General features: G+C 40.6%; 1 protein-coding gene and 1 long non-coding RNA gene across 28 annotated transcripts in view; one reads left to right on the top strand and one right to left on the bottom strand.

Moving 5' to 3' along the window:
* NRXN3 (neurexin 3) overlaps positions 1-17,469 on the bottom strand; it is a 1,553,894-nt gene that overhangs the window by 791,262 nt on the left and 745,163 nt on the right. For all 27 annotated transcript variants that reach the window (XR_008299766.1, XR_008299767.1, XM_027066299.2 and 24 more), the window contains 3 exons: positions 9,510-9,891; positions 8,515-8,705; positions 7,496-7,669 (listed from right to left, as the gene is read on the bottom strand). Coding sequence is in view for 25 of the 27 variants with exons in the window: in XM_027066299.2 (XP_026922100.1) it covers positions 7,496-7,669; positions 8,515-8,705; positions 9,510-9,891 (747 nt within the window). In the remaining 2 variants the exon portion in view is untranslated. The remainder of the gene's footprint in view (positions 1-7,495; positions 7,670-8,514; positions 8,706-9,509; positions 9,892-17,469) is intronic.
* LOC113601404 (uncharacterized) lies at positions 4,918-11,399 on the top strand. The gene is made up of 5 exons (XR_003422659.2): positions 4,918-5,084; positions 6,855-7,014; positions 7,199-7,681; positions 9,461-9,643; positions 10,785-11,399. It is a non-coding gene; the product is annotated as an uncharacterized LOC113601404 (long non-coding RNA).

The raw sequence follows: 17,469 nt of genomic DNA, 5'->3' as shown, positions 1-17,469 counted from the left end.
ACATTTCTAGAAAAGAAGCTATTACATATTTAACAAGAAATAGAGCCTTTTAAGGGGAATTATAGTGGAAAGTGGGGAAATGTATTCTTATTAATCATCCACCCCAATAAAAAGCTATTCTTTCATTTTTTATAGTTTATAACTCATCTGTTTCACTACCAACAGGTCAAATTTAATGTTTCTCTCATAGTTGTATGACCCCTTTCTTATTTGACAGCTTTTAAGGGATATCTCTAGGAATACCCCTCTTATAATAAAAAGGAATTAGAAAATTACTTCTGAAAGGTCCATAGATATTGTCACTGTATTCAAGGGACCCTTGAATCTCAGGGTACCTCCTGATATGAAACACGTAACATAGTCAGGGTAGAAGGGAAACAACCAGGAGAAAAAGATTATTTTCTTCCTCATTCCTCAGAGGTCTCCTCTGGGAGAGAAACATGTTTACCTCCTTAGCCACCTAAAGTAACAAGTATCAGGTTCAAGCCTATTCCCTCAACCTTGGAACATGCTACTTCCCTCCTAACTCTGCTCTCTGTTTTTCAGTTCCTGTCCTTCACATCCATTCTCCACCTGGTGTCAGAGTGATCTTGATAAAATGAAAGCTGACCAAGTCTCTGTCCTCCTCATAGTGCCCTCAGGGTAATGCCCAACTCCTCACACAAAAAGGCAGTCATCACCTGCCTCCATCCTATGTTCCAGCTTCACCTTTGATCACATCTCCATATGCAAATTATTTCAGCCAAACTGAGCTTCACATTGGTCCTCAGACTGGCCAAACTCTTGAATGTGTTTCTACCTGTCACATACCTCAAACATGTTATCCTTCCAACTTGGCTCAAACTCTGCCTGAGAAAAACACCTGAGCACCTACCATGACCATCCAACCCCCATAGTCCAGCAGCCCTCCTCTGTGTTCATACAGCATGCTCCTTCTCTTCTAGAAAATCAATGTTCGTTCTGCATTGTCCTTCCTGGAGGATCCCATTCGAATGCATCTGAAGTCAAGCTGTATCGCACTGGTAATCCCAGTGCCCAGCTGAGTGCCTGATACATAGGAGTAGGTATGTTCCCATTAAACTTAACACCATCACACAAATGACACCACCCCAAACACAGTGGTAAGAGGACTCAGGCAGTTGATCTGTCTGGACTCATCATGCCACTTCCTAGACCCCACTATTATAGTGTTTTCTGAATACCATTTGCCTTTACACTTCAACCTGTCTCTCATCTCTTTGTCATATGTTTTTACTGCCCTTCACACTTCATGGTAATGAGTACTATCTGTGCCCACAGGTTGTAGCTAAAAGAGCCAGCATGAGTAATGATCCAAACCCCAATGTCAGGAGAATAAAAAGTAAAAGGCATTTACATCCTAAAGGTCTTTTGCCACAATATGGGGAAAGAGTACAATGACCCAAAATAATTATAAAGGATAACAGCTCCTGCCACAAAGTGACTGTCCAGTCATCAAGAATGGAAGAGCATTTGGGTCAATACAGTAATAACATGAAAAAACTGATGATTTCACTGATTCTACAAATGGGCAAGTTAAGATATTCCAAACTATTATGTCCCTAAACCTGTACTATACTTTGGCTAATAATTTATAATAGGCATAGAAATCAACCATTTCTTTGTAGGATTCCTACAAACCCTTTTTCCTTTGAATGGCAAATTTAAGATCATTTTGCAACATCAGGAGCCGCTATGTAAAAAGGCCTGTGCTAGATTCTGGGGGTTCAAAATACGCATAGTTCTTATCGTGAAGAATAAAGTCTGGGAGGAGATACAGTTCTCTAGTTGTATCTAATAAATCTGATCATAACGAGCTTTGACAATCTTGGATTATCTCTTATTGTAGATTAAATCCTATCCCCTTCCCCCCTCCTCCATTACAGAGTGTCAGTCGGTAGACCTATTTTGACAAGGAGCAGAATTTCTGAAAACAACAGCCTTTAGTAATACTGAAAGGCCTCTTAACATTCTTTGAAATTGAAAGCAAAAAAATTAAAAAAAAAAGCAAGCAATAAAAAGAAAAAAAATGGAAAGCTATTTTACAGCTACCTTGGACTTCAAAATACTAATCCAGTGTATGTTGTTTTCATTAATTTTATTATATATCAGCATATATGCAAATCTGCTAAGAAGTGATGGAAAAAAAGTTATAGAAAAATGATTAAAGAAAAACCTCATTTAGTTGATGTCCACCCAAGAGATGGACACTTGTATTGGTTACCCACATAACAGACAGCAAGTCACAGCAAAGTAAATGATCCTTTAGGTGAAGAGCAGTATTTTTAAAGCTACCCTGTTAACTACTTTTAACAATTTTTGCTGGTTGCAAACTCGCAGAAGCCATTCGACGCTCAATCCCCTGCTGAACTATCAGCCAAAAGATGCCTAAAATGCCTTCCTGGTTTGCCATTCTGAGTCAAGTAGCCTGACACAACTTGACCAGTGGTCCGTTACAGACTTTGGATGGTGCCTCTCCAAATGGTAGAAGAAGCAGTGTCTGTGGGAGATATTCACTGACGTCTAACAAGCAGGCTTTTTAAAGGGTATTCAGGATAAAACGGACACATCCTCTTCTTCCCCAAGAGTACTTTTTCCTTTAGCTCACAAAACAGGAAATTAAAGTGCTCAACCAAAATCCCTGATAGGAAACATAAATCTCTAGAACGTTTTAATGACACTGATATCTCCCAAATGCCTAGAAATATTTCTTTAAAATGAGTTAAGAGAAAATGGCATTCTCTTTCATAAGGCCCAAGCCCTCAAAAGTCCTGAGAAATGACCTCCCCGACCCAAAAAATTATAAATTAAGAACTGGAGTGGTCTTTTTTTTTTTCTTTTTCTCTTTCCAAGTGTTGCCTTCCTCTAGTGACTACATCAAGAAGAGCCAACCCATCCGCGGCAACTACTTGGAGAGGTATTAACCATTTCCAGAAGTGGATTAATGTGTTCGTGAGTTGTCACAATACAGGATGCTGTTAAACCTCTTTAGTCCCTTGAAAATGGAATCATGTTCTCATCCCTAAAAAGTCTTGCTTTTGTTGTTTTGCACTCATTGATCTGGGTTTTCTGCCACTGTTTCTGAAGAACATGGGGTTCAGCCCCCTCCCCAAAACTGATGCTGTCCAAGAGGTGTGACAGCTTGGAGGCCCTTAAAGAAAAGATACCGAGGGTTACACAGGGCATCTCTCAGTCCAAAGTGGTAATGGGAACAAGAACCTTCTCTACCTTGCAGGTCAGCTTTGGTCAACGCAACTTTGTTAGCAAAAGAACAGAAAAGGCGAAAACAATAACCAGAGGTTAGTAACAGGTAGAGTAAACCAGGGCAACATTACAGAAATGAAAATACAATTGGCATAACCAACATCACTCAAAAAGACAATCAAAATGCTCTACAGGTTCTCCAGAGACAGCACAGACAGGTGATGCATGGACCAGGGCGGAGCAGGCCTCATCAGAGCCACGTCAGCAGAGCAGGGGTGGGAGAACACTGGGCTTGACAAAGCAGAAGCAGTGGTAACAAGAGCCTTCCCACATCCACAAAGCCAACCCCAAGGCATATGGTCCAGAAAAATGATTCTCCATGAGTCAGGATAAACATCAAGAAATAAAGGTAGTGTGTGGCCAGACTGAAAGACACGTGTGCACAACCAGACCAAGCCCACAAAAGTAATTCTGAACATCTAGGAGTTAAGTATGGAAGAGTCACTTGGGAGCACTCCTTGTAACCTGCGGAAAATGCCACCAGGGAATGTGGCACTAGAACTGGGCGTGTGCATGAAGGTGACTTGGGAACTCCAAAGAGCTCCATTTGTTTGATTTGTAGGAATATAGCGAAACCCAAATGGCTGTGAGCAAAAAAGCACCAAACCAATGTCCTTTTTATTTATTCATGCCAGTCTTGAAATGAAGCACGTGTGTTTCTCTCAGATGTTTACCATCTGCAATCGTGGAATCGCATTTCCAGCCAATACATGCCTTGGTCTCACTGCAAAGCTGGCCTCAAGATAGAAAGAGAGATTTACCAGCTGAGACTAGAACCAGACATTATTTCAAAATTCCTAGCCCAAATTAAGAGGCTGCAAGTCATAGCCAGATGTTGGCTAGGTTGTCTGGAAATTGAGCTTAACTTCTGAAGTATATATTCTGCATATATTAGAGACATAAAATCAAAACATAGTTCAAGATTTTTTTCTTTCTTACTATAAACAGTTGAGAGGCAGAGTAGGGGATTAATATGCTTTTTTAAAATAATTTTGGACTCTTTGCACTTAGATATACAAGGGAAAGTAATACAATTACTACTTAGGGATCTTGAAAGATCATTATCAATGACTTTGACAAAACATATGATATATTCTGGCCTATGTACCCCAGACAGTGGGGATAAAACACATTTACCATCTTGAAGAGATTTGGTTTTAGTAACAGATCCTCATCCCCTACCTATTTATTGTTCTACATACAGAAATGATACATCAGGAAACGTATTCTATTTCCTATGATTGCCATGCTGCACAATACTGAAAGGCCTTCTCAAGGGGTCCACAGTATGAACAGAGATTCAGAATGAGAATGACCTCTGTCTGCAGTCTCTCTAAGGTTCTGTGTTCCTCGTTCCCCCCTCCCCATCTTCTTTAGCTTCATTTCCACAGTGCCCTAAAAGGCTCCTGGGACCTCTTATAAGGGCTTATGCACATGGTGTAAACTTCCAATGGCAGTAATTTATGCCTTAACCCACTTTTTGGTCATTTTTCCTGGCCACTTAGGCTAATTATCCAAGTCATCGGTGTACAATAAACAAGGACGTTCCTCCCGAGCACTCACCGCCCCCCCCTTCATCCCACCCAGTGGGGCGGTCATAATGCTCCATAGGTAATCACTGCAATTATCTCCATGGCAATAGAGTGCAGGGTTATTAGGCCCAGGAGACTTGCCACAAATTCGGATGGCAGAACCATCAAGTCACAATACCCGGTGCTGGACAATCACCCATACTCAGAGGAAGGTCGGGCCCCACCATAATGCATGTGATGAGTCATACCAAACTGCACACAGAGATACAGGTAGGGATGGGAACATTTTCCCCAATTTGATGGGTAATTTCCTTTTGCTAATGCTCTCACTGCTTCTCCTGAAGTTCTCTTAAGTGGACTCCATTCCCCCCTTTATGCTATACCTTTTAAGCCACCCTTATAAAAGTTAGTTTAGACGTCCTTTTAATCCAGTACAACAGTTTTAGTTCCTTATACCCCAATTTTTTTATACTCTATAGAACTATGCTTCTAACGCAGTAGCCACAGACACATGTAGCCACAGAGCACTTGAAAGGTATGTAGTCTGAATTGAGGTGTGCTCCAAGTGTAAAATACACACTCGGTTTTGAAGGTTTAACGTGAAAAAGGAATGTAAAATGTATTATTAGTAATTTTATACCATTACACGCTGAAGTGATAATACTTCGGATATGCTGGGTTAAGTTAAATAACATAAAATTAAAATTAACCCTACCTGTTACTTTATGTCTTTTTTACAAGTAGCTAGAATACTAGGAAATTTAAAATTACATATGTGACTCACATTATGTTCCTATCAAGCTATGCTGCTACAGAGTTAAATGGATGATTCCTATTAACTTACAAATCTGAAAAGCGGATGGCATGATAATATTTAACATCTGAAGAGTACCTTATGCTTTTTAATGTGTGTATTTATGTTTTAATTGGGTATGATTAATTATTGCAGGATAACTGGAATTTCTGTCATCCCACAGTCTTTGAAACTAAGATATTTGATTTAATTCCCAAATGTTACATTTATCCCAGCATTGCCTTTAATGCTGAAAGAAGTAAGAGCAAACCAAGGAGACAAAAATTCTTGATTTAAATGACATTGTGCATTTTCAGGAGAAGAAAACAAAGTGGCTATTTTAAGTGCATGGTGATTCCCAACTTCCCGTCTTCTCAGGTACACAGACCATATGTGGTCCACTGGATATAAGAAATTCCTGGCCAAAGGAAAACTGAAGTGGACTATCCCATCTTATTACTAGATCACGTGGGAAGTTGACTCTTAGGCAAAGGGGAGTGACTTCCATACTGCAAGTCAGCTTGTGAAGCTGATGGGAAGCTTTTATAAAGGTAGCAGTGAACCCAGAATGAAAGCTGGTTAAAGAACAGAAGCAATAAATGAGGTTGAACTTAGGAGATGAGTGAATGGGTTTGACACAGTAAGTCAATGAGATAGAAAAAAAAAAAAAAACAACAACAACACAATATGCTATTGCACATAGGACTATGAGGCTCAACCAGACAAAAGAATGCTAATTGGTCAGACAGACCAGTTAGCTAACTGGTCAGACAGACATCTTTGCCTTTCAAGTTAGGTAAGGGTCCCCTTTCCAACCTACCCAAGGACCCGGCCGGGAGGGAGGGTGGGGCGGTGGGGTGGAGGAGGGAGGCTGAAAGGGGGTGGGGGAGGAGGAGGAGGGAGGCTGAAAAGTGTTCGCTGCTTCCCTCTGCTGGTTAAACTAGACTGTTTTGTTATAAAGAACTGTTGAACTCCAGAAGACCTGTAAAATTCAGTTAGTATCTTAAAGATATTAAGATATCTTTATCTTATATTATATATATTATCAGAAACAGGCTGAGCATGGTTTTTTTTGTGCTGCACTGATGGACATGCAATGTTATTAAATGTCTGTAATGAGATAATATGTGCAAATAATAATCTTACTGTTTATTGAGTACCTACTACGTATGTACCAGGCATTTTATATATAGCTCTGATTTACAGATCTTATTTTCCAAAGCAAGTTTTATTGCCCCAATTTGCAGGTGAGGAGGATAGAGATCAGAGAAGTTAAGTAACTTGCCAAATGTCACACAATGAACAAGAGTCGCTATCTGGACCTAAATCCACGTCTTTTCTAACATCAACACCCATGCTGTTGCATGACATCGCACTAAGGAACTACCTAACAATGCCTGACATCTAGTAAGTATTCAATAAATGTTAGTTCCCTTCCCTTATCATGGCATTCTGACATCATTTTCCAACCTCCTGCTGAGTTTGCATTAGACGATGCAATAGCTATTAGAAACATTTCATTAATGGTGACACCCACATAAAAGTCTGCCATGTATAAAAACATAAATAAAAACCCCTACTGCCCTTTCAGCCATGCTGGAAGCAAAGGTACAAGTCCGGAGGAGTCTGATGTCAACGCCAGGGAAAGTCCTCTACTGGCAAGTATGTGACACTGGGAAGACATCTGCCAACATACATTCCCAGCGCCTGAGGCCCATGTCTTGACATACTGAGCCAGTGACAGGAGGACACCAATGATGACACAATGTCAGATAACCAATGGGAATGAGAGATGACTGGTAAACCAAGTAAGAAGGCACTGGCAGAGGCAGCAAAGAGGGGTGGTGCTTGCGACAAGGCTGTAGCTTGAAAAGAAAAGAGGCCGTACCTTCACAGCCACGTTCTATCTGTCCACTCCGATGGAGGGCATCGTTGATGAGGTCTGGCAGACGCCCATTCAAATCCACCGAGGCCAGACATCCCTGAAAGCCATCCCGGGAAGCCACCAATTTTGGAAGGTTGCTGTACATGCCTTGGGCCAGACCCGCCATGTAGAGGTCACCTGCAAAAGAAAGTAAGTAGCAAGAGCAAATGAGTAAAGGGTTAGAAACCATGTCAACTAAAGCTAATGCACCTTAGACTAGTATACTTCTTGGATAATGATAATAAAGCTGGGAGGGGGGACCAGCATAAACAACTAATTACCAGAGTTTCTACATTGTAGATTGACAGAGGAAACTAACATTGCTTATGTCATTCATTTTCTGCATGCCATCTCACAAATTTTAATCACTATATTCAGTCTATGAGGTAGGTATTGTTCCCATTTTATGATGAAGTAAAGATTAACAGGATTTTCAACAAAACCACCACTTACTCACTGCTTTTTATGTGCTTGTTACCAATAATATGCTTAGGATTTTATAGACATTATCCCATCAAAAATCGTAACAGCCCATAAAGGTAGTAACAATTATTATCCTCATTTTGAAAAAAAAAAAAAGTATACAGAAGCTGAACAAGGCTAAGAGATTTCATCAAAGTCACCTAGGCAGTAAGCAATTCAGCTGAGATTCCAAAACATACATATATATATATATATATATATATATATATATATATATATATATATATATATCCTTTTCTCTATATTATGAGCCCCCACATTTTGACATTTATCACCTCACACTCAGCCCCCACATACCTCAGGTTTACAGAGAAAACGAACCATCCCTGGAAGAGTGGTTTAAGTAAAAATTGCATTTGGATATAATTGAATGTTGTTAAAATAGGATATGCATTATGTATCGAAAACACATAGCATTCCTAACTTGCAGTATAGTTCTGCAAACAGCCTTTCTATTGTAAAAAATGTTCTAAAAAGGAAATCCTTCTTTACAGGTTTACCTTTCAAATCCAGATTTTTGGCACCATTGATAACCTGAGTGACCACTTTAGTGTCCACTTTCAAACTGTGGGTGTTACTGTTGTCTCGGGTGATGACGACGTTGTGCCACTGGTTGTCATTCAGGGGGCGGTCACTGTTGCCCTTGATCACATTGGGACCATTCCCGAGGTCAAACACATAGTGTATGTACCTGTGAGAAACAATAACCCCCCAGTGAGTTGAGACTCCCTAAAGTGGATTAATGGCAACCTATATACATAACTGACACTAATGGCTTCACATCCCCCATGTTACCCTGGCATTATGCAGGAATAATTAAAGCTTGATTTAGGATTGTAAAAATAATCCTAGCCTATCCTATCAGACCTTAATTCCATACTTACGTAATTCACTTCTCTAACACTATCTAAAAATCCAGAGTCACAAAGTAGTGTAGACAGTACATTCCAAAACACTAAGGGGCGGCATTTAAATTCAATGGATCATGGATCTATTATCTGGTTCTGTTCTAGTTTTTGTTTTTATTTTAACTATTTTCCAACACACGGTAGTAAAATATCTTGCAGAAAGAACAGCTTTTAAAACGTTGCATAAATGAGCTAATGGTAATGTTGAAAATATCTATATTTCATTTCTTCCTATAGACTTGGTAGCTGCAGATAGCACTGACCCAGAGACAGATGCAATGCACCCTATATATCCTTCTTTTGCAAAAATAAGCTTCTCTCCTATAGGTTTAAAGGACTACATTTTACAGTAAAAAGAAAAAAAAAGTCTGAGAATATTGAGTTAGTGGAATATATTTAAATAAACTAATGAATTTCTCTTCCTTCCAGCCCTAACCATTACATAGGTATTTTTAATCAATGAGGATGAGAGCATGTACTGGGAATAGAGAGTAGGGAACAGAATGGGTACTTTTTTTCATATCCATATTTCATGCAGGGCTTGAGCTGAGATACCTGGTATAAACTATGTGAAGTCTTCTACTCACCCCTTGACTAGCTCAACTGCAATGAAGTCATTGCCATCACCACTGTTGAAGAGGATGAAGCCATCAGCTGAGGTGGTCTTGAACTGGAAGAAGAGGTGCATGGAGGTGTATGCCTGGAGGGTGGCCAGGCTCAGGTAGCTGCTCTTGGTCTTGAAGGTGACAGGGTCAGCAATGATGTTCCTCAGTCCAAAACGTGCCTTCAGCTCACAGTAATCAATGTCACCATTTTTGCACAAGTCAATGTAGAGCAGGCCATTGAACATGAGGCTCTGCAAGTGCCCAATGAAACTGGAGGGGACAACGGAGATGTAGCGTTTCTCAGTCATGATTCCAGTTTCGATATTGTGGAATTCCAAGCGGGTATGGTCCCCCACCATTGTACCTATGAACATGACAAAGGAGATACCAACAAGTCACCATGTTTTGTCACGGCATCCTTACTGTATCTTTTAGGTGTCCATGCAAAATATTCACTTCCAGAAAACAAAATACTCAATGTAGTATGGAGCCAATGTTCAGTCAGGAGGCTGACTCTTGACCCAGTCTGAGCTATATGCCCTGCATACCATGCTCTCATGCCGCAGCTCAGAATATTCCATCACATAACAGAAAATATGCAATTGTGGATAATTCCACTGAAAGGGTAAAACCATCCATCTCCATTCAAAAAAAACAATTGGGTATGAAGCATACTATAAGCAGAAAAGTCTCTTGCCCTAAACCTTTTAAAGATACAACAAAAAAAGCATTAGGCATTCAGTACCAAATATTTATTGACGTAATAATTTACCACCTAGTACTTGTAGAAAGATTCTATTGTAGAACATTAATTTTTTTTCTGACCAGCAACTGTTGCTATTTCTGATAAAACAGCTTCCATCTTTATTTTACCTTAAAACCATCTGGACTGGATAAAGCTGGCCCTCACCCAGCTCTTGAAATAATCAGGCTACCCAGACTGGACGACTCCATATATTTTATGCCCCTAACCAAAGAGCATTGTCTATATGGACTAACAAGGTGGTCTTTAAACTTCAGCATACCTCTGGCTCACATTAAGGGCTTCTTAACTCACAGTTCCCTAGGCCCTGCCCTCAGAGTTTATCATTCAAAAGTCTGGGGTGTAGCCTGAGAATATGCATTTCTAACAAGTTCCAAGGTGATGCTTATATAGCTGGTCTAGGAACCATCCTTAGAACAAAGGGATTAGCAGCAACATAAACTGGAGTATTCAGTAATTATTCAGTAATTAACTCGAGTAATATTCACCTCCAGAACTTTTGCTGGAACACCTTTGAGAGAGTCATTCTTGGTAAATAAGGTTTTTTGAAGGAATAAGAAGAAAACCCAGAGCTGCCGGAGGCCTTGTGATAAGGAGAGAGATTGGGCCTGCCTGAGTAGACAGCCAACCCGGAAGATAACCACAACATGGACAGAAAGTTTCTCTAGGGTGATGCCATGTGAAGGTCTGGATTCAGTAGTCACAGCCAGACTTTTAACTATATGGCAATAGATTCCCTTTTGTGCTTCAAGCATTTGAGTTGGGTGTCTGACACTTACAATTAAAAGATCTCCAGCTGATACAAATAAACTTGTAGACCTTCATTACATGGCTTATCTAGAAGTAGTAAGTGAATAGGGCAGGAGTAATGAAAGGGGTTTGAAATAAATACAAAAGAGAATGGAAATCTTAATAACAAAGTTAAGAAAAACAGCATTAGTATGGCTAGAGTAGATGGTGGCTCCCTCAATATTTATATAGACAAATCATTAAAATTTAACAAACCATGCCCTAATGCCCCAGTGGTGAAGGAAGGGCAGGGAAAATCCCTCCTCCTGCCCTATCTTGTTGTTACCTCCCACACTGAAGAAACGTCACTACAAAGACACTCCTAGCATCTCTTTACTAACTCTGTTACAGCTTTCCAGAGGAAAAGGAGTGACATAATCAGGAAGATTAAAGAAAATCTACCAAGAAACTGTATTTCCATAGTTCACCCCCTGGCACTTTCTGTTTCTCCCTAGGGGAACAAGCTGTCTTCGAGAAATACCCAGTGTAGGGGAGCTTGGGTGGCTCAGTCAGTTGAGCATCTGACTTCAGCTCAGGTCATGATCTTGCAGCTTGTGAGTTCAAGCCCCACATTAGGCTCTGTGCTGATGGCTCAGAGCCTGGAGCCTCTTCATATTCTGTGTCTTTCTCTCTCTCTCTGCCCCTCTCCCGCTCACACTCTGTCTCTGTCTCTCAAAAATAAATAAACATTAAAAAAAAAAAGAAATACCCAGTTTACCCCATTTACCCACCACACCATGGACTTTAGGGAAGCAAGCCTTGCTTCCGTGGAGATGCCTACCCAAGCCCTGAATTAGTTAGCATTCAAGTGGGCAATTCTAATTCTGAAATTCAGGGGAGCCTGTGTGGCTCAGTCGGTTAAGAATCTGACTTCAACTCGGGTCATGATCTCATAGTTCAGAAACCCAATACCTGCATCTGGCTCTGTGCTGACAGCTCAGAGCCTGGAGCCTGATTCTGATTCTGTGTCTCCCTCAATCTCCGCCCCTCCCCCACTCACGCTCTGTCTCTCTCTGTCCTCTCTCTCTCTCTCTCTCTCTCAAAAATAAACATTAAAAACAAGTTTTCAAAAAAATAATTCTGAAATTCAGTAGAGGTTAACCACATTCTTCAGTACTAGTGTTACCACTAGTGGTTACCACTGGTAACCACTAGTGTTAACCAGCATTGCATTTGTTTTTTTTTGTTTTTTTGGGTTTTTTTTTTTCTTTTTTTGCTATTCATGTAGAACTCAGACAGCAGAGGAAAAAAAAAAGGATAGGAGGGGATTATATTTTCTTAGGTCCCTTCAACTTCAGTACCTGGGAGATTCAACTAGATCTCACCTTCAGATATTCAGTATTAATGTCATCTCTTTAGGAGCATACTCGGATCTGATGCAAAGAGTTGTTTATAAGCACAAAAGTCAGATTTACATTTTATGAGCTTCTATGTGGTGTTTTGACAACTAGTGACAATTCATTCTCTTAATAGAAGCAAAAATAAAATAATGGGTGTTGGTTAACCTAAATATAAAATTATAATAGGACAAAAATAAAAATGTAACATAAATCTGCTAATAATTGAAAAAGTAGGAGAATTAGTGTATAAAATTACTTGGTATTGAAAGTTGGACTAATCACGAAAATGAAAACTAGCATAGCCTAAATTCACATGCTGTAGAACAATGAAGTGACTGAAATGAATACCCATAGTCAATTAGCAATAGCTGTTAATACAGGGCTGGAGAATGATGGGAGGGATCATTCATAGCCAATCTTCATGGGAACACAGGAACTAAAGAATACTTCAAGCCATGCTAATTCTTATTTGAAGGAGAAGGAGAAGAAGGAGAAGGAGAAGAAGGAGAAGGAGGAGAAGGAGGAGGAGAAGAAGGAGGAGAAGGAGGAGGAGAAGGAGGAGGAGAAGGAGGAGGAGGAGGAGGAGGAGGAAGAGGAGAAGGAGGAGGAAGAGGAGAAGGAGGAGGAAGAGGAGAAGGAGGAGGAAGAGGAGAAGGAGGAGGAGGAGAAGAAGAAGGAGGAGGAGGAGGAGAAGAAGGAGGAGGAGGAGGAGAAGAAGAAGGAGGAGGAGGAGGAGGAGAAGGAGGGGGAGAAGACGGAGGAGGAAGAGGAGAAGAAGGAGGAGGAGGAGAAGAAGGAGGAGAAGAAGGAGGAGGAGGAGAAGGAGGAGGAGGAAGAGAAGGAGGTGGAAAAGGAGGAGGAGGAGAAGGAGGAGGAGGAGAAGGAGGAGGAGAAGAAGGAGGAGGAGGAGAAGGAGGAGGAGGAGAAGGAGGAGGAGGAGAAGGAGGAGGAGGAGAAAGAGGAGGAGGAGAAGGAGGAGGAGGAGGAGGAGAAGGAGGAGGAGGAGGAGGAGGAGGAGAAGGAGGAGGAGGAGGAGGAGGAGAAGGAGGAGGAGGAGAAGGAGGAGGAGGAGGAGAAGAAGGAGGAGAAAAGGAGGAGGAGAAGAAGGAGGAGAAGAAGGAGGAGAAGGAGAAGGAGGAGGAGAAGGAGAAGGTGGATAAGATGGAGGATAAGAAAGAGGAGGAGGAGGAGAAGGAGGAGAAGAAGCAGAAGGAGGAGAAGAAGGAGAAGGAGGTGAAGAAGGAGAAGGAGGAGGAGGAGGAAGAGGAGGAGGAGGATGGAGAGAGGAGGATGGAAGGGGGAGGGGAAGAAGATTAGCTCTGATAATTAAGAAGTGATAATGGGATGATCCTTGGTGAAGACTGGAATTCCAAAAGAAACCCAAAGAGACAATTTTTAAAGTCAACAGGAAGCTTTTATAGAAATTATACATAAACTGGCCTTCAGAACTGAGGTGTTAGGAAATTCTGCTCACTAGAAAGTGAATTTCATAAAGCAAGAAAATTATGTACAGTGTTGACAGAGAGAAGAGAGGTTGAAGAAGGGTAAGAGAAAGGAAACTAACAATGGAATTTGAGAGCATAGCCCATGGACACAGACTGATTTAAGAAAACCTTAAATGGATGAGTCACAGAGGCTCAACTAGAAGTTGTAGGGGGCGGGGGTGCAACATGGAGCCAAATTAGAAGAGGAACTGCTAAAGAAGCTCACTTGGCTGTGGATGGAGGTTCCCAAAAAAGTAAGCTATTACTTCTAGAGAAAGCATTAAAGAGACTGCTTGAAGTTTGAGCCCTGTGCCAAACTAAGCAAATAAATATAAATAGATAGATAGATAGATAGATAGATAGATAGATAGATTTTTATTTAAGATTTTAAAATTTATTTTTTGTTGGGGGAGGGGCAAGAGTGCAAGCAGGATAGGGGCAGAGAGAGAGAGAGAGGGACAGAGAGAATCCCAAGCAGGTTCCAAGCTGCCAGCACAGAGCCCGATGCGGGGCTCAATCTCACGAACTGTGAGATCATGACCTGAGCTGAAATTGAAAGTCAGATGTTCAACTGACTGGGGCACCCACGTACCCCTATACAGGTTTTTTTAATCTGTGTATCATCTAATCAATATTAATTGATTGGGAACCTTTTCATTTATCTCCTCTGAATGCTGTCTTGTAGACTAAAACACCTTTCTGTTCAAGGGGCGAATATATGCATACTTCACAGCAGCTGCTTTCAAATTTCACAGGAAAGAAGAGTGATTTTGGAGAAAGATAACAAAAAAAAAAAACCCCACAAGACTACTAAACATTATTTATGTGTCAGGCACTGTGCTAGACACTTCAGAACCACCAACAAATGTCATTATCACAATAAATAGGTATTATCTTGCTTTAGAGAGGGGACACTTAGCTTAGGTTAAGCAATGGGATCAGAGTTCATACAGGTTGTAAATGGTAGAACCTCAAATTGAACCCAAGTGTGTCTAATTCCAAAACCCACATCTCATCTTGTAACACTACACAGTGGAGAAAAAACTTGACTTATTCCTTACATTATTGTGGGTGGAATTTAACTGGTGAAATTTCCACACTGAAGTTTCCACAATGGGTTCACACTCCTTCCCAGTGGCCAACCATCATCACGTCATTCCTTCTAATTTACACATATTCAGCACCTTCCTGAGAATAACTGTACTGCCTTGGCTCCTACTCACACATTCACTTCCATATTTCACTGATGGCCAACAGCAGTTTACACACTAGCCCTCAGAGTGATAAAGTCTGTGGAGAACATAAACCTATAGAAAATTTGTCCATGGTCAAGCTGTAACTTCCCATGAGGCATATACTGGTCGAGCACGTAGACTCTGAAGCCACACTGCCTGGGTTATATAACTTTTATGTGCCTCAGTTTCCCATCTGTGAAGTAGGTATGAAGTTTTCAGGATTAGATGTGTCACTTCACAGAAAGTACTTAGAATGGTGCCTAGTGCTTAAGTTGATAGCTATTAATAATTATGCATAATTCATTTTTTCCTTTCTCTGAAATGTGTTAAGAATTTCCTAATTAGTTTGATTATTTGTTCCCTTTTACTAGAACACAATCTCTTTTTAAGTAGAAACCACTTCTCACCTCTTCTGTATGTCCTGCAGTGTTTAGCAGAGGGGACTGAGCACAGCAAGCATCCCTCACATCTGAGGAACGAGGTTGTATTTGAGACATTTGCTCTGGAGTCAGGGTTTGGATCATCGCCATCTCTACACATGAAGTTCCTAGCCACACTAAAAGCTTAGCAAAGAAATAATAGGAAAGACAGAGAGGAGGCAACTTGACCTCCCTTGGCTCCCAGACATGGGGAGAGAAGTCAAGAAAATGAAGGCTTGTAAAGTCTCAGTAAAGGATGCACATTTTGCCCACAATCTTCCAGCTCCATTGGTCACATACCCTTTCCGCCACGATAACAAATTTTTTCAAAAGTATATCCTTTAACAACAACAACAACAAGTTCTGGAGCCAAATAAGCTTGGTAAATACTTCACATGTGATCATTGATGATTATCAATGTATATTAGCATACTAAAGGATCCCAGCAAATCTTGCAATAAAAAGTCCGCTTCATTTTGTTTAACCTAGTATTTCCAAAATCCATCCTACCATGTTGTTTATTAATATAAAGAACAAACTGTCCTTGGAAAATGACTTTCTACAGCTAGGTGCCGGATGTGCTGTTTCGGGCGAGGGACAGAGAAATCAACGTGAACCAGAGGAGTCAAAAGAGAGATGAATTTCTGTACTAGCAAGAAGCTCTGGGTGGAGTGGGTGATTCACACAGCATCAGATCCCAATTCTGAGGAGCATAACCCTAGTGAAGTGTTCCCTTCATTTATTCTTGAAAATAGAAATCCAGCTCAGTCAGTCAGTCAGTCAGTCAATCAATCAATCTTTATTAACTGTCAACTGAACCTAACACTTTCCCAGGAACACACTGTATCACAATACATGAAAACCACCAGGCTAAGGAATATTTCTTTCCTTGCTTTTGATTCCTTATGAGTCTGACCTATTCTTTGCATCATTTCTACAAACTAGCTGAAAATTTGACACCCTAGGGGACCTTAAACAGCATGAAAGGGATTGCTAAATAAGCCAATAAGACACTACTTAATAACCTGAGGACTGTGTGGTATTTTAGTTTCATTGCCTGATTTTATGACTTCTGTGAGCTAAAATTAAAATTCCCAAACCCATTATCACTGTAAGAAGCAATCCAAGGTTGTAGCTCATAAGCAAAATAGCTCTTTTCTTCTCCAAGATTTCTTTATCCTTATGGCTGCTCTTTTCCATCAGCAGTAAAGAAGGGGATAAGGTTGAAAATGAAAGAGCTTCATTAATTTCAAATATCAAATTACTGGATGACTTGGGTCTTCAATGGTTTAGTCCTGCTTTTTAATTATTAGTGGTAAGAGAAAAAACACTTTATAATTACCTTTATTCTAAAGTTTCTATAAAAGAATAATGACCAAATGAGGTAATACACATTACTGTATCCTCAGTTCTGCAGTTCTTTGTGACTACAGCTTTCAGGGCATGTTATTTTCTGTGGAAATAAAAGGGACTCACTGTCCAGAGAGATTGGGGTGAGGTCGCCATCTAGTGGCTGCCATTCAAAACACGCTGGGAATAGCACCGCTGGGCTACTGGGCTCAGCCTAGAGGAGCTAGCAAGGGATACGGGACTGTCACTGCTGCTTTGCAGAATCCTGTTTGAACTAACAGCTCACGAGGACTTCTTGAATAATTAATTCAGGATGGCTGTAGGTTCTAAACCATATATCCATTTTTACATCTCTTTGCTTACATTCATTACATAAAGCTAAGTTACCCTTCAGGCATATAGAATAGTAACCTTACCCCCCACACATACTAAGGTGTCTATGTACATACAATTGGGGGGCTTTGGATACTTATTATGGTTCTGCTTAGCTTCATTTTTGAGGGGAGAGGGGTGTTTTAGTCTACACTAAAATGTATTCCTCACATCACCCCTAATCAATTCT

The sequence above is a fragment of the Acinonyx jubatus genome, chromosome B3, assembly GCF_027475565.1.
Source record: "Acinonyx jubatus isolate Ajub_Pintada_27869175 chromosome B3, VMU_Ajub_asm_v1.0, whole genome shotgun sequence".
NCBI lineage: Eukaryota > Metazoa > Chordata > Mammalia > Carnivora > Felidae > Acinonyx > Acinonyx jubatus.
Note: the sequence above shows the minus strand (reverse complement) of the source record. Positions and strands in the feature narration are given on the sequence as shown.